The 24,212-nt window shown below is 52.0% G+C and overlaps 3 protein-coding genes across 8 annotated transcripts in view; 1 reads left to right on the forward strand and 2 right to left on the reverse strand.

Moving 5' to 3' along the window:
• AP1G1 (adaptor related protein complex 1 subunit gamma 1) overlaps positions 1-2,357 on the reverse strand; it is a 35,584-nt gene extending 33,227 nt beyond the window's left edge. The window contains exon 1 of the mRNA XM_066194240.1: positions 2,231-2,357. The gene's annotated coding sequence lies outside the window, so the exon portion shown is untranslated. The remainder of the gene's footprint in view (positions 1-2,230) is intronic.
• An 828-nt stretch (positions 2,358-3,185) lies between these two features.
• ATXN1L (ataxin 1 like) lies at positions 3,186-17,368 on the forward strand. 4 transcript variants are annotated; one of them, XR_010722768.1, is made up of 4 exons: positions 3,186-3,247; positions 3,489-5,077; positions 13,786-13,887; positions 17,260-17,368. XR_010722768.1 is itself a non-coding variant. In XM_066194293.1 (3 exons), the coding sequence occupies exons 2-3, from the start codon at positions 3,599-3,601 to the stop codon at positions 13,795-13,797; spliced, it is 1,491 nt and encodes a 496-aa protein (XP_066050390.1). In that variant the 5' UTR covers positions 3,186-3,247; positions 3,489-3,598; the 3' UTR covers positions 13,798-13,928. The 4 variants fall into 4 exon arrangements, 2 of the variants coding, with proteins under 2 accessions (XP_066050390.1, XP_066050389.1); XR_010722767.1 differs by lacking the exon at positions 17,260-17,368 and adding an exon at positions 13,985-14,064; XM_066194293.1 differs by lacking the exon at positions 17,260-17,368 and having other exon boundaries at positions 13,786-13,928.
• On the reverse strand, positions 10,894-24,168 carry ZNF821 (zinc finger protein 821). 3 transcript variants are annotated; one of them, XM_066194296.1, is made up of 8 exons: positions 24,011-24,168; positions 23,670-23,826; positions 22,526-22,617; positions 15,608-15,733; positions 15,032-15,174; positions 14,396-14,500; positions 13,352-13,518; positions 10,894-12,619 (listed from the first exon to the last, which is right to left on the reverse strand). In XM_066194296.1, exons 3-8 carry the CDS (start codon positions 22,563-22,565, stop codon positions 11,965-11,967), a joined length of 1,236 nt encoding a protein of 411 aa, XP_066050393.1. In that variant the 5' UTR covers positions 22,566-22,617; positions 23,670-23,826; positions 24,011-24,168; the 3' UTR covers positions 10,894-11,964. The 3 variants fall into 3 exon arrangements, with proteins under 3 accessions (XP_066050393.1, XP_066050394.1, XP_066050395.1); XM_066194297.1 differs by lacking the exons at positions 23,670-23,826; positions 24,011-24,168 and adding an exon at positions 22,288-22,388 and having other exon boundaries at positions 22,526-22,614; XM_066194298.1 differs by lacking the exons at positions 22,526-22,617; positions 23,670-23,826; positions 24,011-24,168 and adding an exon at positions 15,829-15,878.
• Positions 24,169-24,212: the final 44 nt, after the last annotated feature.

Genomic DNA, 24,212 nt, shown 5'->3' on the forward strand with positions numbered 1-24,212 from the left:
AAGACAAGATGCCACATTTTTACATTCATTAATATAAACTTTACAACAAACCACATAACTTCAGCTATGGCCTAGGAAGTTCTAATCTTTGATTTTACCCAGAGCATTTCTGTCAAACAGTAGATACAGGTTGCACTAATACCTGTGATATCAGCATATTCACTTGTACTCACATTACTGTTGCTCTGTTTTTCAAGTAACAGCCTCATCATATGTTTACTTATTAACTCCAAAACTCTCCTCCAGTGAAGTAATGCTCCTACCAAGGCAGAACAGACCCTTTTTCCCAGAGAATAGCTGAGTACCATTTAAAACAAATTAGCATCACCTGCATTCAGAAGAAGTTGCTCTACCATTAAAAAATGTGATGAGATCAAACAATCCATCCCCTGAAGTTATACAGGGCCAGCTCACAAATAAAGATATTCACACTGGAGAGGCACAAGCAGCTTTACCGAGTGCCGCCACTTTTAGCAGCAGTAAAGATTTGTGTGAACACTTGGACAGCTGACATTACACACCTGAACTGCACCAACCAGGGTGGGCTGTGAGTGCCTGAGAACAGCCAGCTTGGACTCCTGTGCACAACCGTCCACAACCTCCTCACACCACAGCTGACACTCACTAACCTCACTGTGCACTGACGCCACTGCAAAACGCTGCACACTAAGGAGCCACGAGAACCAGAAAATTTCTGTTATCCCTTAATCTTCCACAGGACACTACAAAGGTACTACAGCATCTTTCCACCTCTACCGTGCCACCTCCAGGAAAACAGATCGGCATTCACAGGAACAGAAAAGAAAGGGGGGCGGGGGGGGGGGGAAGGAGGAAAATGCTTTTTTATCATAAAAGGAGGAAATCTGAAAGTTATCTTACACACTGGAAACACATAAGCTAGATCCCTTTACAAAAAAAAAACAACTACCCAAGACTTACTTTTCCCTTCCCAAGAAACAGGAATCCAAATACCTTTTCTCTCCTCCTCCCAGCACAGAAGAATGGAAGTGTTCACACCAAACTCCTCAGAAAAAACCCCATAAAATCTCCAACCTTCATTCAGCTCTCAAGTACCCAAAAAGTTTTCAAATCCAGCGCTAAACACCAGAGAGCACACAAGCAAACAAAAGAAAGAATTTGGCAACAGAATGTGATATGCAAACAAACAAAAGAAAAAAATACCAAGTGTACTTTAGAGAAGCCTGTAGCAGGGAAACGGGTACAAAAAGTTGTTGTGCTTTTATCACACAGAAGTGAATCACACACAAAAAAAAACGGGGGGGGGGGGGGGGGAAATGAAACAGCACAAATTTCTCTGCTATTTTAAATGTAGGATGCGAGGTGCATCCCTAAAGGACTCCCCTGCATTTACAGGGGAAAACACATATATTTTACTGTTTAAGTCACTACGGACCAAACGCCTTTTGGCCACACTTGTGACATTGTTATCCTTTCAAAGATGTTCCACTGGGATTTTGTGCTGCCCCGTTAATATTTCAAGCATGAGAAACTGAAATTTGTCACTCAGTATTTTTACGCATCACTCTCAACATAATAAAACACACACCTGTTCCATCTGTAAACTTTAAAAATAATGCCTACTATGAAATAAATTATAATTTATCTTATAGCACGTGCGAGAACTCAACCAGCCTTGAAGAAGGGACTCAAGGCGCCCTTACAGATCAGCCGTCAGAGAGCAGATAACTGCAAATACCTTTAGCCACACCGAACATGCCCTGCTTCCATTAAACCCCACGAACGGCAAGTACTGCAGACACTGGACCGGTCGGAGCGCTTGTGCAACCTAGGCGGTAACAGACCAAGGGGAGCCGGCTGCTCCCAGGACGGCCCCGGGCCACGGCACGAACCAGCCCCTGAGGTCTGCGCCCCCGCCGCAGCCGCGGGCTGCCCCCGAGCTCCGGGCACCGCGGCCAAGGCAGGACCCGCACCGCCGTCTTCCGGGCACAGAACGGCCAGGGCGGGCACGGTCCGCTCCCGGCGCCCGAGCAGGAGGCCCCAGGGCGCCGGGCGGAGTTGGAAGCGGCCGGACCGCCGGGCAGAGGCGGCGAGAGGGCACGGGCCGGCCTCGCGGGCAGAGCGGCCGAGGCCCAGCCGCGGAGTTCGGGGCGGACAGAGGCCGCAGCACTCCCGGGGCCCCAGGCGGCGGGACCTGGAGGTCAGGGGAGGCGCGGCGCGGGCAGCGGAGGCCCGAACCTGCCCCACTCACCGGGCCGGTCCCTACGGCAGCAGCGGCGGACAGAGCCGGGCATTCAAAATGGCGGCGGCGCGGCCGCAGCACCGATACCGCAGGCGGAGGGATCCGCGCACCGGCTCGCTCCCCGCGACCCCTCAGGCTCTCCCTATCGTGGGCGGGAGCGCGGCCGCGCCGGGTTCGGCGGGAACGGGGCGGGGATGGCGAGAGGGCGGTACGGCACCGCCGGTGGAGGGACGGAAAATGCCGCTCGCACTACTTTTCTCAGCGGAAGCACCCGTGAGGTTGGTCTCAGAAGGCAGGTGCGTCTGCACCGTGGCAGCCCCTGATGACGTCGCGCTCGGGGCGGGCCCGGCAGCGCGCGCTCCCCACGGCGGGGCCGGGCGGGACCCGTCGGCCGTGTCTTCGGTTCCGGGACCGGGGGGTTCCGAGGCCGGAGGGGCCAAGCCGCTCCCAGCCCGGGGAATCTCGCACTGTTTAAACGTCCACCGGCGAGGGGGGAGCTCAGTGTGCGGCAGTAAATGGGGCGTCTCTGGAAGCGGGTACAGAGCCACCCCCGCCCCAGGCAGCTCTCCTGTCCCCACTTCCGGAACCTTATGTCACATTAACGATCACCGAATGATGAGGAACTGCACCCCGCGGAGCCCGGCCAGCAGCACGGGGCCGGCCGGACACTGCGGGGGTGCGAGAGAGGGCACGGGCGCGTTCAGACCGAAGGCTCCCGCAAGGGAGCCGGGCCACGCTGCCCGGCGCTGCGTGACCGGCGCTGTGCGGCCGGGCCCCGGCACGTCCCGCAGACCGGGCCGGACGGAGCCCCGAGCGGACGCAGCTGGTTGCCACAGCAACGGCGCTATGGGCGCCCCGTGACGCCATCCGGGCGCGGAGAGTCACGACCCCCGCCCAACGGCGAGCAGTTCCGGCGGGCGCTGTGCGCGTCATTGACATGCGACGCGTCATCGCCGCGCGCCACGGGTGGGGAGGAGCCGGTCCGGGCACCGGGCGGGCCCGCGGGGCCGGTCCGGGCCATGGCGGGTGAGCCGCGGGCACCGGGCGGCACCGGGCGGGCACCGGGCGGGCCCGCGGGACGCGTAACGGGAGGGGTGCGCGGCAGCGCGGCCAGGGTTTTGGGGCCGGGGCTGGGGGCGGCGAACGGGCTCGGGCGTCTTCTGTCCTCGGCGTTCCGACCCCGGGCCAGGGGCCGTCGCCCTGCCCGTTCCCGGGGCTGGGGCTGCCCTTGGCCTGGGACTCACGGCTCCCTCTGTTCCTGGCACAGGTGAGGCGGCGGCCGGCGGCGCGGATCCAGGAGCCCGCGCGTGGCAGCCCCAGTGGGTGCCCCCATGAGCGAGCGTCGTGGCCGGGGCTGCCGGGACACCGCGGGGCGCCATGAGAGCGGGCCACGAGCGCAGCCAGGAGTGTCTCCCGCCGAAGAAGCGGGAACTTGCCGCCGCCAACACTGGCACCGAGGCGGGACGGGCGGGGGGAGCTCAGGGCTCGGGCGAGGGACCCGAGTGGGCCCGCACGGCTCGGCCGGCTCCCGCCGCACCGCGCTACGGTCCTGCTGAGGCCCCCGAGGCGGCGGCGGGGCTGACGGTGGACCAGTACGGGATGCTCTACAAAGTGGCAGCACCGCCTGCCACCTTCTCCCCCACGGGCCTGCACCCCGTGGTGAACGTGAGCCCCCTGCCCCCTGCCTTCAACGTGACCTCACCCATCATCCAGCATCCGGCAGTGCCCTTCCCTTCCATCCACTATGCACAGATCCCTTCGGCTTCCCTGCAGCTCATCGGTTCCCACTACACGGTGCCCTATGCCGTCCCTCCTGCCTTCCTGCCCAGTCCTCTCCTGTCTCCTTCCACCAACCTCACTGCTCCCCACGTCCCCCACTTTGTGCCATATGCCTCCCTGTTCACAGAAGAAGCTGCTCCTTCCCCCCAGACTACCTCTCCCACCCACAGCTTCAACAAATCTGCCTCTGCAGCCTCTCCTGGGCAGATGCAGCACCACACTGCACCCCAACCACTGGACATGGCACCGGGGAGAATTCCTGTTTATTATCAGATGTCCCGCCTCCCACCAGGGTATTCAGCCTATGAGGCACCTGTGGCAGGTGGGAGCCCGGAGTCTCCTCAGCAGGACAGTCAGCTGAGCTCAGAGGTGGCCGCAGCCAATGGTGGGCAGAGGCCCCTGGAGCAGAGTGTGGCCGGGAGGCCCAGCGAGGCCGTGGACTCTGCCAGCAGTGCAGCTGAGGACTGTCTGCCCCCAGGAGCTGCCACAGGATGTATGGGCGATGGACAGTTCCTTCCAAGTTACCAGATGCTGGGAAGAGAGATCTCTGTGCCTACTCACAGGAGCACCCCAGACGCTGATCTGGAGGTTCAGAGGGTGGTGGGGGTGTTGGCATCTCAGGATTATAATGTTCTGGCAGCCCAGAAGAAAGATGACCCGAGCCCTTTGAACCTTTGCCATAAAATCCCTGATGGGCAGGGAGACATGCTGAGGAACACCACAGACAGGGCTGCAGCTGGGAGCAGCCAGTCCCGGAGCCCGTGTGGAATGTCCCCCGAAGAAACTGTTAGACAGAGACAGTTAGCCAAAGGAATGGTGATAGCCAATGGCAAGCCAGTACTTGTTCCCGTTGGATCTGAGCCTGTCAGGTCTTCCACTTCAGAAGCCCTGGTGAGGGAGAGCCCAGATGCACAGGCTCGAGGAAATGTGCTTGAAAAGGAGGTGGCCCAGTTGCAGCCACCCAGCTCCTCACAGCTGCCCTCTCACTTCATGAAAGGAGCCATCATCCAGCTGGCGACGGGAGAGCTGAAGCGGGTGGAGGACCTGCAGACTCAAGACTTTGTTCGCAGTGCGGAGGTGAGTGGAGGCCTGAAGATCGACTCCAGCACTGTGGTGGATATTCAGGAAAGCCAGTGGCCTGGGCTTGTCACACTGCATTTTGTGGTTGGGGAGCAACAAAGTAAAGTGAGCATTGATGTGCCCCCGGAGCACCCCTTCTTTGTGTATGGCCAGGGCTGGTCCTCCTGCAGCCCCGGGAGGACTGCTCAGCTCTTTGCTTTGCCCTGTCACAGGCTGCAAGTGGGGGATGTCTGCATATCAATCAGTTTACAGAGCATGAATGGCAACTCTGCTTCTCAGGCCAACTCCCCTCTCACGGATCAGCTGGTATCTGCTAGGGAGAGATTGGAACGAACAGCTCAGGGGCCCAGAGAGCCATCTGACAGAGCTGCTGAAAGGAAGAGCCACGCAGATAGAACCAGCACGGCCCAGAGCTCTTGTGCAGAATCTTCTCAGCCTGAGGCTGGCAGTCTGTACAGTTTGGCCCCAGGCTTCCAAAGATACAGCATGCAGGCAGAGGAGCCCCGGCCCTCTCTGCTCCGTCCCTCTTTCATTCCCCAGGAGGTCAAGCTGTCTATTGAAGGGCGTTCAAATGCAGGGAAATGATCCCTTGGAGGTATGAGCTAGGGCAGCCACAGCAGGTGAGCCTCACCATCAGGTGGAGAAATTGCACAGACTCTGTCACAGGCTCACCAGCAAAGGCTGCTCTCTGCCTTGCAGGAATGGCTCCATTCCAGTTCCATGGCTGACCAGTTCCTCCTGGGGAGTCAGGAGGGCTCCAGTGCCTCAGGGAGCAGCGACAGGCCAGCTGGGGTGGGAGCAGGGATGTGCTCATGAGTGTGTGATGAGAGCATTCCAGAGGCTGGAGGCTGGGGCTTTCTCCCACCTCCTGGGATAACTGACTCCCTGCGGGGCGGGGGCCGAGCATTCGGGGCAGGTAGGGAGATGAGGAGGGCAGACTTGGCTTAAGGTAGCAGATAAAATTGCTGAAGATTTTATTCCTCCTTTCTCATGATGGGGAGAGATGGGTCCCCACTGGAGTTTGGGGGCTTTACTCCCAGCATCCCCTTTCTTCACACATGCACTTTAAAAGGACCGTTCACCGATGGAGCTCTCAAGGGCAGGATGGAGGTGCTTCTCTGGTGGTTCTGATTAATGTCTCTTCCACTGAATCCAACTGCTCTTTCTTCTTGCAAAGAATGTACAGATTTGAAAGAATCACAGAAATTCAAGAGGAAGGACCAAAAGGACGGGCTTGGGTGCAGGTGAATAGGGAACTTGAGCACTTGAGATGGGACACAAGTTGGGATGGGAGACATTTGTTTCCTGCTATAAAGTCTACTTAGTTGTTTTGCCACCAAATCAAATCTTTCTTTCCATGTTAATAACTTCCAAAAAACCCTCCTGGGTTTATAGCTTTTGCAGAGGCTTAACCTAGGGACGAATGGGATTGGATTTTTTTGTTTGGTTGAATTTTGGGTTTGGGTATTTTATTGGTTTAGGGTTTTTTTTTAATCTGGAGCAAAGTATATTCAGCATTCTCTAGGGAAGGGTGAAAACATTCTTCTTTTGTGAGAAGACCGATGCTATTTTGTAATTAAGTCAGAAAAATGTTCCAGATGGCTAATCCTTCCCTGCAGGCAGTTTCCTGAATAAGCTCTAGACAAGAGACAAACGTTTGTGCATGTGCAGGCAAGGTACAAAGTTTGTGCTAAGTACAATTCTATAATTAATGTACGGACTCTAAAAATATCACTGTCACAGGGCATTTTGGGATCGTTTTGTGTTAGTTTTTCTGATGCTTCACTTTGGAGTTCCTCTGTAGAACAATGTGGTAAAATCAAGAGTAGTCTTTTTCATGGTGAGATTTAATATAATTGTATATGAATACCTGATTGTGGTGATAACACTCTATTGAGTGAAGGCTCCGGTAGTTACACTAATCTGCCCTCTGACGGTGTGTTATGACACCATTGCTCAGCTAGGATAAAGAATAGTCACTGTTCTGGTGAGAAAACTGTTTTCACTGACTTAACCTGGGTTGAGTATTCCTTGCGTTCAGATGCCCATCTCTGTGCTAGGACCAGGCTTTGGAGGGGGCCTTTCTTAGTGTGCAGAGTCCTAATGTTGTTCCTGTCTCCCTGCTTTCATCTGCCTGAAATTTGTCATGTGTGCCTGACTCGTGGGGCACCACTCCTCTCTGTCACAGGATGGTGTGTGTCAGCACCTCTCCTTGCAGTGGTGTTGTCTCAGGGCTGTTCTGCACTCCCCAGGAGTGTGTCCTGTAACTGGTTGGCTTCTGCTGCCTGTGCAAAGGACACGTGCTCTGCCTGTGTGTTAGGCAAGTTAGTCTCTGGAATGTCTCTTCTATCCCGGCCTCAGTCGTGTTTTCGTAGCACATTGCTAGCCATTTCTGTTGCCTTTAAAATGCCCCCACCAGGACATCTCACCTTAGGTGAGACGTGTGCTAGTCATGCCTAAGTTTTTGTGCCTCATGGGGTTCTCCAGAATGAGGATGCTGCCTGTATCACACGTAGCTGCTCCCAAATGACACACTACTTCTGCTTTCATCAGCTGCATTTGGGATGTGTGACGTCACAGTGATGTTGTGTGAAGATTCTGCCTCCTCGGGCGCAGCAGCTGAGGGAACAGGTGCTGTTTTCACAGCCCCATTTGTCACTCAAGTGTCCACCTGGGCCCCTTGGTCACCTGGGGGTGTCACAGCTCCTGCTGACTGAACTTTTCTACATAAAACTCTCCGTTAATGTTGGTAATTAGTACTTAATGCTCAGGATATCTGAGGTGTCTGTGGCCAAAGGCAGGAGGCGGAGGAGCGCAGGTTCTCACGGCTGTTCCATGCACGGTGCATGCAGAGGAATTCAGGGCTGCGACAGGCACTTGAGAAAGGGATCTTGCACACATACGGCAGGTGTAGAGGGGCTGGTTACACCACAGAGGCAATGTCTGAGCAGCGGAGGGTGCAGAGCCCCTTGAGTGTCTTCTGAGCACCAGAGTCTGTCTTAGAGTGAGGGTTTGGAGAACTTGCCTTACACCATGTGTGTTACTGTCACTCCTCCATCTCAGCTGCACTGTGCAGTGGTCTGAACGGGCAGTACTGACAAATGAGGCAAGATGCTGTGTGGCTTAAATAGCTTTGTACCGTAGGCAGGTGAAAGGCTATGAAGGTGCTTGCCCTGTTGTTTACCTGGCTGCTGACCTGGACTTTGGCTTGCTGCACCTCTGTTGGGTGCAGTCCTGAGCTCTGTGGAACAGGCCAGGGTGAACTGGACCTTGGTGCTTTTACCCAGACTCCTGTCAGTCCCGCTGTCGTATATATCAGCTGCCAGCTCTTCCCTGGAAGCGGTGGTTTGAAGCACAGCTCATGATGGGGGACTGAGATGAAGAATCTGTGTGTCTGGCTGTTTGCCCCAAAGGGTGGGCAGGAGGGGGCCACTGGCAACTCTCCAGCCCAGCTCAGCAGTACTGGTATCACGGGAACCTGTCCTCACTGGCTGGGGCTGTATGGCTTAGCACTGTAGTGGTGGTTGTGCTGAGCACTGAGGCTCTCCTGGGACCAGGAGTGTCTGAGACAGGCTCTGCTGCAGGGAGAAAGGCTGTGAATGAGCCCATGGAGGAGGCTTTTATTTCTTGGGTTTATTGGGGAGGAGGAGATAAAGCCAGGAAGACACTGCAGAGTGAGATGGTTACCTGGGCTTTTCTGCTGGCAGAGATGTGACAGACTTCTCAGAGAAATATACCATGTTCCTGCTGCTGTTGTGAAGGGCAGGAGAGCTGTGGTCTGTCCTGCCTGGAGGAGGAGGCCCTTATCTTGTCCAGCTCGTGCTCTGTAGCAGGAGTCCGTGGGATGCAATAATGGGTGTCTGTAGCCGTCTGTCCCATCGCATGGAACATGCCTCGGGTTCGCTGCACGGCGGAGCCAAGCCTGTCTCTGGGCTGTGCATTCACAGCACTGAGCACTCGTCACTACCAGACTATGCAGAGGAAGCTCTGTCTGGAAGGGAAGGAAGCTGCAGAGGCCCCTCTGCCTTCCCCTTCCAGCTGCTGAGCAGCTTTTTATATTGCACTTTTCACATTAAGTGTCCCTGTCCCCACCCTACATTTCAAGTCACTTTGTCCCATAGAGAACTAACAATCCTTGTTACTCAGAAAATATTGTAGAAGAAACTACAGCAGCTGGAGTAGCCCAAATGATAGTTCCTGCCCACAGCAGCACATGTGCCTTTCCCCAGCATCACTCACAACTGCTCCTTGTCTTTCAAGCTGTGCTAGAGCCTGACACTTGTCAGAAGCTGCTAAGACAGCTACAAATACACATTCTGTACAGTTTGGCCCAGGGTGTTCCACATATAGTTTAAAATGCTGATGGTCCAGGCCCTTCCATGGCCTTCACACCTGTCCATCAAGGACAGAATTGCCCCTAAAGTCCTTCTAGGCTGCTGCTGCCCACCCTGCCAACATGCCCCTGGCACACTTGAGTTGTTTTTGGCTTTCATGGCACCTTAGCGCCAGGGAGGGTCTGCTCAGAGAGAGAGAGAGACACGGAGGAGCTGGCTGGGCTGCCCTGAGGCAGAGAGATGTTTGTAGATAAGTGCTGACCCCTCACTATAACCCCCAGTATATGGCTGTATTAACATGTAATCGATGCAGTGTATCTAAAGCCTTAGAACTAGTCAGGTGCTCCCCTCCAACTTTGTCCCTGCCCCTTTCCTCCTACCTGATCTTTAACAAAGCATTAATTCTAAGGATAATCTCTATTTTGTTGTGCTTTTTTTGTAACTGTTTTAAATAAATCAATTTGTACTGTATATTTGTACTTTGGTGAGATCCTTTTTCCTGTTTTACCATTTTAAGTCTGTACTTGCCTACAAACAGATTGTATTTTTATTGTTAATGCTTTTATGAATATTGCATTTAACTTGTTGACTCTGTAAACACAGTATATATCTATATACATATATATATATATATATATATATAAACCAATAGCTTTTCCTTTGGTGTTTGAGACTTTTTGCTTGTCTGCAGTATCAGTGGTCATTAGCATGTGGCTTCTCTGGATTTACACAGTGATCTGGAGACTCATGTCAAGGTCAAGATAGAGGGTGACAGATTATAAGCCATAATTCTGTGTTTTCAGATACTGACGTGGTCTCTCCTGAACCCCTTGGAATAAAGATAAGGTGTCAGTGATGCTACAGGGAAAGCACCAGCTGCAGGTTGCAGAGTAAAGGTACATCTCTGCTGGGCAAGCGAAACATGAGGCAGAGCAAAAGCAGATACTGCCAGAAGCAAACTGGGGGTTTGAGTATGAAAACGAACAGAAGTAAGGATAAAAGTGAGAGATGAGAGAACAAAGGAGAATATGAACAAAGGAACATGGAACTGAACAGCTCCTTTACAGCAGGGGTGGCTCCTGGGTGTCAATTCTACCTGATGAATGAACTTCATGTTAAAACAGCTTCTGTACAGGGAGGAAACTAGATGTTGCAGTGGCAGGTGGAGAAAACTCGCAGTGAAAAGGTTCAATGCTGTTTCCTAGCAGCACCCCAGGGCTGGCTGTGAGAGCGGTTCATTATTGCCAGAAAAATGCAACATTATGCATTTTGAAGGTAACTATTTTAACTAGGGCTTTAAAGGACTGCAATCAAACGTTTTTCAAACTGAGAAATGAGGAGGAAATGAGGGTTTAAGTAGTTTGATAAAAAGGTTTTGCTTCTTGTTTTAACTTTTCTGATCTCAAGTAGTGTTCTTGTGGTCCCCATTTCTGACTTGAAGAGGAACAGCCATCAGAGAGAAGACAGTACTTCCCAAGGTGTTTGAACCACTGTATTACTCTAGACCTTAACTGGAAATCCTATGGAGCTAATAGGGATTTTCAGGCTACAGAACACAGAAGTGTGGCACAATGGCTTTTGGTGGGCTGATGTCTAAAAACCACGAAGCTACATCATGCATTTTCAGGTGCTTATTCTTAAAGAGTCCAAATAATGGAGAGCGCACTTCTTTGCCCTGCCATGAGTCCTTCTGTGCCGCTGGTTTGCCTTCTGCAGTTTAAAGATGCCTAGATATAATTTTCACAGTTGCATAGTTTTAATAATGATTTCTATTAGCAAATAGAGTATTAGTTACTCTATTATTTACCATTCAATCAAGTCGCTCACTTGCAAACTGTGAAATGCTGTTTAAGTGAAAATTAACTTTTGAGTAAAGCAGCAAACTTGTTTGCTATTTGTTTACCTTGGCCAGCCATTCTTTCCCTGTTTCTATGGGGTATCTTAAAACAGGACTTCAGGTTTCTTAGTGTTTCCATGGATGCTACTGCAATTAAATATGTAATAACGATGTTTAAAAAAAGGGTGTGCACAGGCATTTCCAGAAGGACATCCTTCTTTTTTTCCTTTTTATGGGGACAAACTGCAAAGGATTTCCTCCTGGAGGACTTGTGGACTGTCTGTCTTCAGTTCTGTAATTCATGCTGCAGTAAACAAGATCCTTTTTTATTGAGGTGGGTTTCACCTACAGAACTGCAGCAGCCTAGACCCATTCACGGGGCAAGGGCCCAAAAACAGGACAAAGCACAGAAGGAAAGGAAGGGGACTAATACATATGAACATTGATTAATGTTAATTAATACATTAATTTATTTTTGTTCTGTCACAGGCTGTGACTTGGCCCCCAGAGCAGACTGTCGTCAGAATCTGCTCCCGCCAGAGCTGCTTTGGCAGGGATCTCTCAGCTCTGTTCTCCTCCTGGGTTCAGAGGAAAACGAGAACCACCTGTCAGGGAGGGTCAGGCAGGGACCCACAGCAGCCCCCTGAGTGCAGACGCCTGCTAGTGCACATGTGGCAGGTGCAGCAAAGGCAGCACAAGTTCTTGGCTGTGGTTTAGTGCAACGCACTGTTGCTCTGCTCATCAAAGGTCATTTTGCCCAGCAGCTGGCTCTCCAGCTCCACATTGCTCACTGGCAGTTGAAAAAAGTTCATCTCAGCTGCCAAAGCGGCCATGGCAGAGGGGTCCTGGCCAAACTGTGCCCGGAGCATCATATCCATTTTCTCCAGGCGCCGCTTGAGCCTCTTGGCCTCCCGCTCCCGGATGAGCCGGGCTTGTCGCTTCTCGGGAGTCTCGTTGGCGCGTTTCAGGCGCATGGCCTCCCGGTCCCTCTGCAGCCGCCGTGCCCGCTGCTCGTCTGTCTCCTGCATGCGCTGCAGCCGCTTGGCTTCCCGGTCCCGCATGCGCCTCACCTCCCGCTCCTCAGGCGTCTCGTTGTCCCGCCGGCTCTTCTTGGCTGTGCGCTCGCGCTCCAGGCGCTGCAACCGCACTTCCAGGGGCTCGTTCTGGCGCCGCAGGGCCCACTTGCGCATGCCGGGGGTCTGTGCCTCAAGCAGCTTACGGTACGCTGCGCAGTTGTTGCACACCAGGAGGATGCCGGCAGGATACACAGGGGTGCAAAAAGCAACATCCTTACCCTCAGCGCTGGAGGGGCCCTGGCTCTGTGGTGCTGGCAGCCGATCCGCACTGAGCACCTCTGGCAGCTTCTCACTGCAAAGCAGGAGGAACGGAGTCAGAGGCTTGGTGCTGTGGGCAGAGTCCCCATCTCTGAGTGCCCACGGACTGCCATGAGCAATGCTCCCACTACAGCCCTCAGAAGGCTCTGCTAGAGGCCTCTGCTAGACCATTTGCCCACACATATGTCTCAGTATCTAAAACAAAGCACTCTCCTGTCCAGGGTAAGGAAGTGCATTAGCCCAGAGCAGGATCTGTCTGGGTTGGAAAAGTGCAAGGGTGGGAATAAACCGGCAGGCTGCTCCTCCCCATCATCTCTGAATTTCTCCTTTTACCCCGTTCCACTGGTCAGTGGATCATCTCCCACTAGGCAGGACACAAAGAAAGAACATTTTGGTCTCTGCCTGTAGTCCTGCTCTGGACAGGATGAACACATCTGCATAGTGCAGCCTTACACCAATGGATTGCTGGGCAAGGGAAGGGGTGGATTGTTCTCCAGTGACTAGAGCCCACAGTGCTTTCTGCACTTCTCTATCTCTGCACAGTGCTAAGAAAGATTCTTTTACCAGCACAGCTTGCAGATATCTTGGCAGAGGATGCAGAGCTGCAGACAGGAAGGGATCAAGAGAATCTCACTCGCTGAGGGTGTTAAGCATTGTCCTACAGGCCTCAGTGGGTCCAGAGCCACAACTTCTGAGTCATCCAAGGAAACCCACCTAATCTTTAGTGTGCTGCCCTAGCCCACTCACTGGCCAGGGTGACCCTGACCTGTTGAAGGTGGCGTGGCTGGTGAAGCGTGCTCCACAAACGGCACAGTTGGACAGCTGGTCCTCTGAGTGGATCAGGAGATGTCTCCCAAGGGATCCTGGGGAGCTGAGGGCTCTGCCACACACAGGACACAGGTAGCTCTTGGCACTCACCACCGCTCCAGTGTGCTGCAAAACAACCACTCCGGTGGTAGTTACACATTGCCCAGCACCCTGCCCAGTCCAAGGCAAGCTCAAACCATTCTGTTCAGCCTCTTGGAATGGGAACCCTTTACCACTAAACCTCTGTCTGCCAGCTTTTAGACCAAGCTCAAGACAAGTAATTTGGTGTGACAGGTCAAACAAGGAGGAAACCCCTTTACGGCTCAACTCCAGTGCAGGAGAAAAAATTAAGGCTAAAACACTTGGAATGTAAGACCTGACCCTTGTTTTCAGGAATGCATTTGAGGAGCTGCTGGTGCAGGACAAAGCATGACTCAATTAAGAGCAAGGCAGGATGCTGGTGAGGAAACACTTAGATGAAGACAACTGGTACAGGTAAGTGACCAATTCAGTTCTGCTTCATACCTTCTGCTACAGACTTTGATGTGCTATGAAGAAAGCACTGACAACAAAACCTATGATTTCTCCACAGATTTCTTGCAAAACTGGAATAATTTTTAAGAATAGCTATTCTCATGGGTAATTACAGGAACTGTAATGAAGTATAAAATAAATGATCAGGAGTAAGGTTTCTTACTGAATGATGTAAAAATTGCTTCCATGTTTAGTTTGAAGGAACTGCCTGGTTTCAGCCTGAAATACCTGCAGAGACTGCCTTGGCATAGAGTTATGTTTTTCAGATCTGTAGACTAGGGCCTTGCTAATTCCTTCCCCCGGGCACCCCCTGGACACAGTTTACAGCTGTAAACTTCAGTCACATCCTAGCTAGAAACTCAGTTCTTTGTGGTTGCAAAGACCAGAACAAAGTTACTCTGTGCTTTGACTTGTTTCTGGGTTTGAGGCTTCAGGCCAGAGACACTCCATAGTTTGGAACTATCCCTACCTGGTACACGTGTGCAATGAGTTGATCTCTGCTTCCACACTCCAGCTGGCAGAGGGGGCATTGTGACAGTCCCAGCATGGGCTCAGCGTTCAAACTCTCAGGCACCTACGGGGAGGAACAGCCACTTTGGTGTAAGGCACACAGAGCCCCCGCAGGCACGCGGCCCTTCCTCAGCTCCTCCCAGTGCTGCCACATCGGGGGCTGTGTGCCCAGTCGTGCCAGGGCTGGTTTGGGTGCTTCACATCTGAAAGAAACCTCCTTCACATAGCTTCTGAGCCAAACCCTGCATCTCATGGAGAGAGGCAGGGGCCTCACAGCCTCACTTGCACCCAGGTTCTTGCCAGCACAGTGACTCTAGGGGCCTGTTCTGTGGCAAGGGGAAACCGATCTGAGAATGGCACCAGAACCAAGGGAAGGGGATGCACTCTGCAAACATCTTGGCCAGTTTGTGGCTGGTATTTCCTGTTCCAGGCGGCCAAAAGCTCTTCATACCCTTTCCTCCTGCCAGGAGACATTGTTTGGAGGAGGTGGGAGGGAGAGAAAGATAAAGAAACATGATGGGGAGAGGAAATGTTTAGACAGTACCCTTGTCTCTCCCAGGAGGCTATGGTGAGTGCAGAGCCAGTACACACTTGCCTCATTTTCTCTCATCAGTGGGGTTCCAGCCACAGGTCGTTCAACATTTTCTAATTCCTTCTTCACTTTCACCATTGAGCCGTCTTCCTCAGATGTATGGGAAGAAACTTCATCCTGAGTGGTTTCCTCATCATCGCTGCCACCTGAAATGGGCAGAACAGTTATTCCAAGTGTCAGGTCCCTGAGGGCACTCATGGGCATTAACTGTCCTGACCAGCATTACAAGGGACCTCTGCCCACCCCTCCAACTAGGGGTTCCATTTCAACTCAGTCTAGGGCACCTGAGTCCCTGGGCATAGCCTCTTACACTGCCTTGCTTGACAATTTCCAGACCTTCAGCCAGAGCTGCTGCTGTTCCCACCCTGGGATTGGGTCCCAGGGCATTGCCCAGTCTGTGCTGTGCTGGTCTGCTCCTTAGGACCAAGTCCTGCACTGGAGCAAAGGGCTAACCTGGAGGAGGAGCTGGGTAAGATGGTCCTCAGAGGAGCCACACACACTGTGCAGCCCTCAGCCTCACCCCTTCCCAGAGCCTCGCCAGTCTACTACCTTGGTGTTACTGGAAGGGGCAGAACTCACTGCTGCTGGAGTCAGGCTCTTGCAGTGGACGGATCGTTGCTCTTTGGTCCCCAAGAGTTCCAGGAAAGTTGTTTTTCATCATGGCTTGGCGGGCTTGCTCCTCCAGCCCTGCAAAGACTTGCTCCCCTAGCAGCCACAAAGACAAAGAGTCAGACTGGTGCTGTTCCACTGCTTCCACCACCAAGGCTTGCCGAAAATACAACAGGCATGGGGCTGCTCACCTGCACTGTGCAGAACCTCTGGAGTCACTTCTTGGAAAGCACTTAGGTCACTTCTCTGCTTGCCTACCCTGCCACACCAGCCTCTGGCACCTGCTGATGTGAGTCCAGTGCCTGGATGTAGAAGAGTCTCACTAGTGGCAATGGGCAGCACTGGGCTGCCCTTCACATACTACGTACACGCCATTCCAGCCACAAAATACCTGTGACTCCATGTATCTGCCATAAATAGCCAGGTGAGACTTGCTGCTGCCAAGCTATCCACCAATATCGTACGGCACAGTTCAGGGTGGAGGGAAGCCCCTGGGGACTATGACAGTATTCCAAATCAGGGATAGTACTGTATAGCTCTTCTAAATTATTAAGTCTTATTCCCAGGTATAGCAGGCATTTTGCACAAAAATAGCACCATCCTAAGTGCCTGGTACCTCACCTGCCTTCCACAGTGATATGAAAACTAGGGGTTGTCCTTGGCATCCTCTGTCACCTTCTTCTAGCCCAGGACGAATGAGGACAAGCTGCCTTTACAGAAAGTGTCTATGCTCAGAGTTGGTGTTCTCCTGTGTATATGATGGATAGAAAACTACCCTGCCTTGCCCAGGAATTGCTCTCGTTAAAATAAAGCTCATTGGCACTTCATGTGCTCAGAATAGGAACCTAAGGGAATGAACCCAGAGAGCTGAGATGCATGTTTAGGACAAAACAATTTGTTTTGTTGAAAGCAGGGAGCACTAGTACCTCAGCCCAATGGGAGACGGCAAACACCTTGAAAGAAAGTAGTTATTTGTGCTCTGAATGAAAACTTCTTACACCAATCCCTGCTCAAAGTAGTTTTGGTTCCAGAGAATAACAATAAAAGGCAACCATTAATTTTCATGTTAAAGCAAACAAATTACATTGTTCCAGCTGTGGTCGTGTTTTACCTTTTCCAGTGGATGAGCTGGGAGGCTTGGGAAAGGTGCTGAACTTCCCAGCAGGCTGGCTTTTGGGTTGTATTTATCAACTGATTTGTAAGCGCTCAAGAACCATTCAAAGCACAAATGTGAGAATGCCAAGGAAACACAGTGCATTTTTCACATAAAATCAAAACCTAGCTTTCAGAAGGCAATGTTACCTTTTGGTAAAGGGTCACAGCTGACACAAGCATAACCAGGAAATTGAACTCCTGAGAGAGAGCACCAGTCCTGTTACAAGGACAGGTGCATTCCCATGTGCTGAACTGTTTCAGCCAGTGCTGTTCCATGTTCTCACTCATACTGCCTTCCCCCTGGGGCCCACCTTGCAATTTTGGCAGGGCTTTAAAAAGCTGTAATTTATGGAAGATTTCAAAGACCTTCAGAAGTTTCACTGAGACTGTGAGAGAAGACTTTTAATTCCCAATGTGCCCATGCAGGTTTCCAAAAGCATTTGAAGGCTTTCATCATTCTGTTTCAGAAATGTGAGAAGGGTGCTGTAGAGGAGATTTGAGAACACAATCCATGTGCCTGAGGAGAGATGCTGAGGAGCACCAAGTCTACTTGTCATTGAAAGCAGCAGGGATCATCATGACTGCTGTGACACCCCTTGAGAAGCCATTCCAGCACTGAACGGTTTCCATGACCTGCCTGGAGTGCTGTTTTTATGTCTGGACCACAGCCTCACATTGATGGGATTGAGATACAGACTGTACAAACAGCAGACACCATAGAATTCCAGTGCCTCTCCAAGAAGCAGAAACCCACAAACCACCAGAATAAAAGTCCATAGACCAAAAAAGCATTGCAAGAGAAAGAGAAAGCATGGTGAAATGAGGAAACCTACAGAACAGATGTAAAAAGTACGATGGGAGATGTGCTGCTGCCTTTGACAGAGTTCCAAAACAGAATTCCCAAATGCCACTGAGGCTGCTTGTGGAAGCAATTACATGTTTGTTTTCTTCCCCCTTTTCCCTCTCAGACAGATCACATGCCCACTGAGAGGCAGCCTGGAGTCCAAAGGCAGGGCAGCTTCCTGCTCAGCTGTACAAACCACACGGACAGCCTGAAGGATTTAAGAACTGGGATCTTTAGCTGAGGTGACAGAAGGAGGAATTCCTCACATAAGGAACACTGGCATCACTCACAGTAACTGAGAGCAACTGTGTGTGCCTTTAGCCTCTGTACAACTCCCCCAAATCCCAGTGAGCATTGACTCAGCACAGCGCAGAGAACCACCAGCTTACCACCAGCAATGCAAGTTGTTAACCAAACCCGTGCTGTTAGCAGGCCATGTCCTGTGCATCCTCCCCAGCCTGTATCTAAAAGCATCATGGGGCTGTGAAAGGCAAATGTGGAAAAATACTGTCTTCCACTTGCACAAAATTTCTTATGTATTATAATAATAGTGTACAACTGAACTTAGGAAAGAGTGTCCTGATCATCTACTGATGGGCTAAGTCCTACTTTGATGAAGCTTCACAGCTGGAATGTTTGATAGGTCCAGGGTTATACTTTTGATGTTTCTGCACACACATGCTCACAAACAGACACACTCCCACCTCCACCACACTTTAGGTACACTTCCATTCATTTGGAAGAGGAGTCAGACAGGCAACAGCTTTAGGATCACTGCCATCAGTACAGGATGTTATGCTCAATAGTGAATTCACAGACTCTTCTCCAGAAGTTTCTTTATTAAATACAAAAAGGGCTGCAGGCTGACCACAACACCAAAACAAGTCACTGTAGTTGTTTACAAACAGCTATTGATGCAGGACAAGAGAGATCACACAAATGCCTCTGCTTTGTATTCCATTCTCCTCTCCATACTGCTGTGAATGAGTGGGATGCCTGGTGAGCAGTGGTGGAGGTAGGGGACAGCCCTGTGGTACTGTGTAACATGAACAGGCATGACTGCTAGGGTCTGCTGGGGTATCAGCCCTGAGCACTTCCCTTCTTGAACTGTATGAATGCAGGATAACTCTCAGGTGTTCTGGAAAATAAACACAGAAACAAACAACTCCCACCCCAAAATCCACAAAACAAAATCCAAAGGGACTACATCATTCTCCTGACTTCCTGCCTAAACAGAAAGTTATCTCAGAGATGAGTCAGTTTATTCCCTCCTTGTACATCAATTAAAAGTCCCTGTTCATGTAGGTCTTCTCTGTGTTCCTGGACCTGAAATTTGCAAGTCTTTCCACCACTGTGGATCTATTCCACCTGCCCCATGGCTATTCTGGGTTGTCCACACTGCTGTAGTGGTTACTGAAATGAAAAACAACACAATTGAAAGGGTTAACAATGGCAGTCCACGGACCCCTTCAGAACCAAGGGATTCGATGCAAGTAACATTTCTGCTCGGTTGTGAATGCTGGATGCTATTTCTTGCAAGATACTTTTCCTTCAAAATGGGAATATTATAGACAGGAGAATCCAAGGAACACCAAAGAGCACAGAACATGTGTGTGTTAGAGAGAGGGGGAAGGAAATAGAGGATTAATGGGATATTGGAACCATGATAAATAGAGCTCGGAAGCAGGAATTAATCTGACTAACAAAAGCTCTTCTCCAGAGCTCTAAAATAAGCATCAGTTGCAGAGGGCACAAGCAATAGAAGGCAAAGCAGCTTGCGGACAGCAGGGAGAGAGAAGTGCATGCTAATACCTGCAACAAATTTTGGCAAGCACAAAGACAGCAAGTGGTCCATGACTGATGGGGTGACAGCGCAGTAACAGATGAATGCAAGAACAGATGTATTGCTTAGAGTTTTTATACTTTTATACTGCATACTCTGGGAGAAAGTAAAGACCAAATTGAATCAATTAAGGTATCTCCACATAAACAATCTAACTGCATTTTATTTTTGACAAGTATTTTCCACTATTACTGCTGTGAGCAGTTTGTCAGGTGTGTTTTTTATGCACCACATGGCAAAATAAAATTTTATTCTTAAGAGCTACTTATGTGCTGCAGGGGAAATGACTACAATTAAAACTGGCTATCATGTACAGAAAGTTTTGTGATAATTTTTACCACAATTTTTATCATTGTTCCAGTATTATTTTGAATTTCCTTATATATCAACTTCTGTTTAAAACTGTTTTGATTTGTAACCATACAATCTCCTAGCTGGTTGCTCTGCTTGCCAACCAAAGTGATTCTGTCCTCAGGGAGGACAACAAACCATGTTGTTGTGAGAGCAAGGTGAAATGAGGGCCATGCCAAGCCTGGAAAGTAATCCTGAAAAGAGGAGACACCAAGCAAGCCAAGGAGAAGAGATCGGCAGCTGTCACTCGCCCTAGTCAGTCCAAGAAGGAAGAGAAGATGGAGTGGCCATGCAAGGAAGAAGGCACCATCCTCCCATCAAATTTGTCCAGTCATATATGCACAGTCGTATTTATGCAAATCCAAAAGGCAGTTCCCCAGCCCCGTAGCCTGCCAAATCAGACCCCAGCGGCAGGCAACTGCGTAAAAAGCTGCATACCTGCTGTCCCTTTCATTCCTCTCCTCCCAACCACTGCAGTCCCTGTGAAGAAGTCCCAGTAACGTGTCTCCTATGTCTCAGCCTGACTCCTCATTCTGCTGGCTCACCCCGTTCTTGGAGCCGGTGTTTTCTCCGATTATCCTCGTCAGGGCACTGCACGGCATTTCTGGGCCCTCCAGACACACAGCAGGCTAGGTAGACAGAGAAGTCCCAACGATTTCGTGGTGTTCATCATAAGACAGACAAGATTTTCCATCCCAAGGTGATGACATCACCATTGACAAGTTCCTGGTATCTCTTGGTCCCCTTATTTCCTTGTGGTCCTACTTGCTGCTCTCGATGGCTCCTGCTGAGCAGTTGCTCTGTAGCAACATACTGCATGTAAAGGAGATGAACAGGTCCCAGAATTCCACTCCATGGCATACCTGATGCTATAACCTCCTGCCCCTGGTAGCGTGTTTGTCAGACAGCTTCCTCCGAAAGCAAGACTGGAGATATAATCATTTGTATTGCAGATAAAAAACAACGTTCACTGTGAAAACAGTGCACAGCTGAATTTTGTGATATGTAGAGTTTTGTATATCATAGTACAAGCTTCTGAAGAACATAACCCTTATGCAGTGAAGTGGAAAAAAGCACCCAGCTAAACACCATGGAAACTCTATCTGCACCATTAGAGCTGCTGTAGTGCTTGGTTTCCATACTCAAGAGATCCTGACTCCGGCCCAGGGGAGACAGCTTAAGTGCATACATGACATAAACCTGAGCTCAACAGCAGCAGTTATACCTGGCCACTCTCAGAAACAGAAGTGTGTGGACACAAGGCACGTTACTGGCATCACAGAACAAAATACCTGACATACCAAATTTCTCTTAGAACGACAACTCCAAAGTCACTAATGTACTATCAGACAAATTACACCTATACTCTGCCCACTGTAGAACCCAGCAACCAGAAGCAGGAATTGGAGAGCACAAGGCAATGCAGGTGCCACAAGCCACACTCCTTGAGAACCTCGCTCTGGCCAACATGGACAGCTCAGCTGGCTTTGCCAAGCTGCCCAGCCAGCGGGGCTGCAAGTCACAGACAGAGGCAGCTCCTCCCAGTGCACTCACCAAGTGTGCAAGGTGTCAGCTCCAGCCCAGTGTTTCCCTTGCACAGAGAGCAGCATGCACGGATGCCTGTTGCGTACCTGTGCACAGCAGCAGCACACAAACACACAGACATACAAGCCAGCAGCACCAGCAGTGAGGCAGTGTTAGGGCTGCAGCACTCAGCTCTGTCTCATACTCTTGACAGCTACTGCAGCCAAAAACAACACAAGACCTTCTCAGCAGCCTTGCTCTCACAGATCTACAGAAATGGAAACCTCTTTTCCTAATTGCAGCCCAAATTCCAGGCATGTTTCCGGTCACAAACCTGGGTATGAACAAGGGCATAGTTTCAGGCCCCTCGAATACCCTCTGCTGCCAAACAAAAGCTATATATGTGTGGTTTCCCCTCTGCAGCCAAACCTCCATCTGTGTCTCCCAGCTCCACTGGTGCCTGGCTATAGCCTGCCCACAAGAAGTGCTGATGCACAGCATCTTCAGCCCTTCCACTGTCAAATAAATGCTAATAATTGCTTGGCAATGATGGAGAAACAAAGATCCATCTTACCACCTCAGCTCAGGAATGATCTGGCAGACAGCATTTATTTGTCCTGTAAATTAATTGGCCATCACCCATTCCTTGACAGGAAAGAGCAAATGGCTTTATTTCATTATCTGGTAGGAAACTGAAGTACAATGAGCTTAAGTAACGTGCCCAAGGCCAGTCAGCTTAGTCTGTGGTAGGATGAAGATCAAAACCCAGAACTTGCTGGCTTTTAGCCAGCATGCTCCAACCACCTTGCACAGAACTTCCTCTGCCACCCAAAAGAGGCCAGAGAACCAAGCCACATTTTCTAGTATTCTAACTTGTACTTTTGACAGTGTGAATGCAAAGCCCAGCTACAGGCCCTGCACATACACACCTACCTTTACAGCATTAGCTGCTTGTGCAAGCCCATCCCTGTCCTGCTATGCCAGGACAGACAGCTTCCATGATGCACAGAGCTCAGTTCCTCTCCTTACACATCCTAAGACAAAACATGAGTAACCACCACTCCCCACAAGCTGTCCCTTTCCATCACTCCCATCATTCCACTCCTCCCCACCTCACTCCACAACCCAGCCAGAGCAAGAGTCCCACAATGCTGCATAACATCATACTCACAGTGAACTTTGTTAGGAGTGGTCTGTTTCCGACGGGACATGTTTCCCTGACCTGGGAGCAGAGAGTGTTCCTCCCCTCTGCAGAGGGCTCATCTGAGAAGAGAAGAGTCTGTCACACACCTCACAGAAATACTCCAAGTCCCTGGCCAAGCTCCGCTGGCTGTCCCAGGGTCATTCTCTACCCTTCTGCCTACAGCTGGTATCGCTCTGCATCACCACAGCTGGATTCCAGGCCAGCATCCAACACCATCCACAAGCATGTCACAAAGCACTGTGCATGGGCAGTCCTACCCAGTTCTCAGGCAAAGGTCTAAGCAAACATGACCCCTCCCCGAAAGATGAGTGTCCCCTTCAAAAACTACTGCAACCTCAGTCCCAACACCCTTCTCCCTCCTGCCCATTCCTGCAGCCTAATAATCATCCTTGTTGAACTGACAGAGGAAGGTGGCATTTCCAGCAGTCCTCTCAGAGAGACAGACAAAAGGAGGAGCTGAACCCATTTCCCACAAGACACATGGACACAGAGATCCCATCAGCCTCCTCAGAGGGACAAACACACGGATTTCATCAGCCTTTCGCTGACAGAGAGACACAGACATCCCAGCAGCTTTCTCAGACAGACGGACAAAAGGATCCCGTCAGCCTCGCACTGCCAGATGGACACAGAGCTCCCATCAGTCTTCTCAGAAGGATGGACACGAAGCTCTCGGCAACCTCCCCAGACAGCAGGATCCAGCCAGCAGTCCCAGCACACGGGAGACGGCAGGAAGGACCGGGCCCGCAAGCGGCCGGGCAATACAGACAAAGGGATGCGGCTCCTCCGGCATCGGGACGTAGGCGGGAACCCTGCCCGGGCCCCCGAGGCCCCGACCGGACAGCACGGACACACAGGCCGGCCCTGACAGCGGAGATCCCGCCGCGGGGCCCGCTTCGCCGCTTGCGGGCGGCAAGCCCGGCCCGGCCCGGCCCGGCTCACCCGGCCCCGCCGCGGGCGCCGGGAGCCGCGGACAGACAAAGGGCAGCGGACAGACGGACGGGCAAGATGGCGGAGGGCGGGCACGGGGGCCGGGCACCGCGAGGGCACGGCCCGGCACGGCTGCCCGCAGACCGCAGCCGCCGGCTTTTCATTACCTGAGGCGTCTCACCTGTTTGCCATGGATCCAGCCCGACGCGTGACTCCCGGCCGCCCGAGGGAGCTCATCCGTGCCTGCAGCGAGGCTCGCCTGCCCCCGGCCGCCTCCGCTGGCAGCTCACCGGGAGCCCTTGTGCCGGTGCACAAGGCTCCCCGGAATCTCGCGTACCCTGCAAGGCCAAAATGCACGGGTTCGCTTTTAACTTAAACCCACCGCGCGCGTTCTGAACTGGCGCACCTGCCGAGAGGAGCACCGCCCCGCCCCGGGGGCTCGGGGCCGCCTCCCCTCGCGGGCGACCGAGCGCCGCCGCGGGATCGGGGTGCCCGCTCGGAAGGGCCGCTGGGCCCGCTTACCCGAGGGCTGCGGTACCGGACCCGCGCCCGGGCCGGACGTTGATCCGACCCTCCCTCGCGGTGGCACCACCGCCGTGCGGCCCTCAGCGAGCCGAGGACCCCGCGGCCGGGCCACAGCACCCGACGGAACGCCGCGTTGCCGGAACCGCCGCGCCGGGGGCGGGCACCGGCGGGCGCCCATCAGGCGTGGCACTGGTCGGAC

Source organism: Chamaea fasciata, unplaced genomic scaffold (genome assembly GCF_029207755.1).
Source record: "Chamaea fasciata isolate MVZ Bird 193981 ecotype frontalis unplaced genomic scaffold, bChaFas1.0.hap1 SCAF_12, whole genome shotgun sequence".
Classification (NCBI taxonomy): Eukaryota; Metazoa; Chordata; class Aves; order Passeriformes; family Sylviidae; genus Chamaea; species Chamaea fasciata.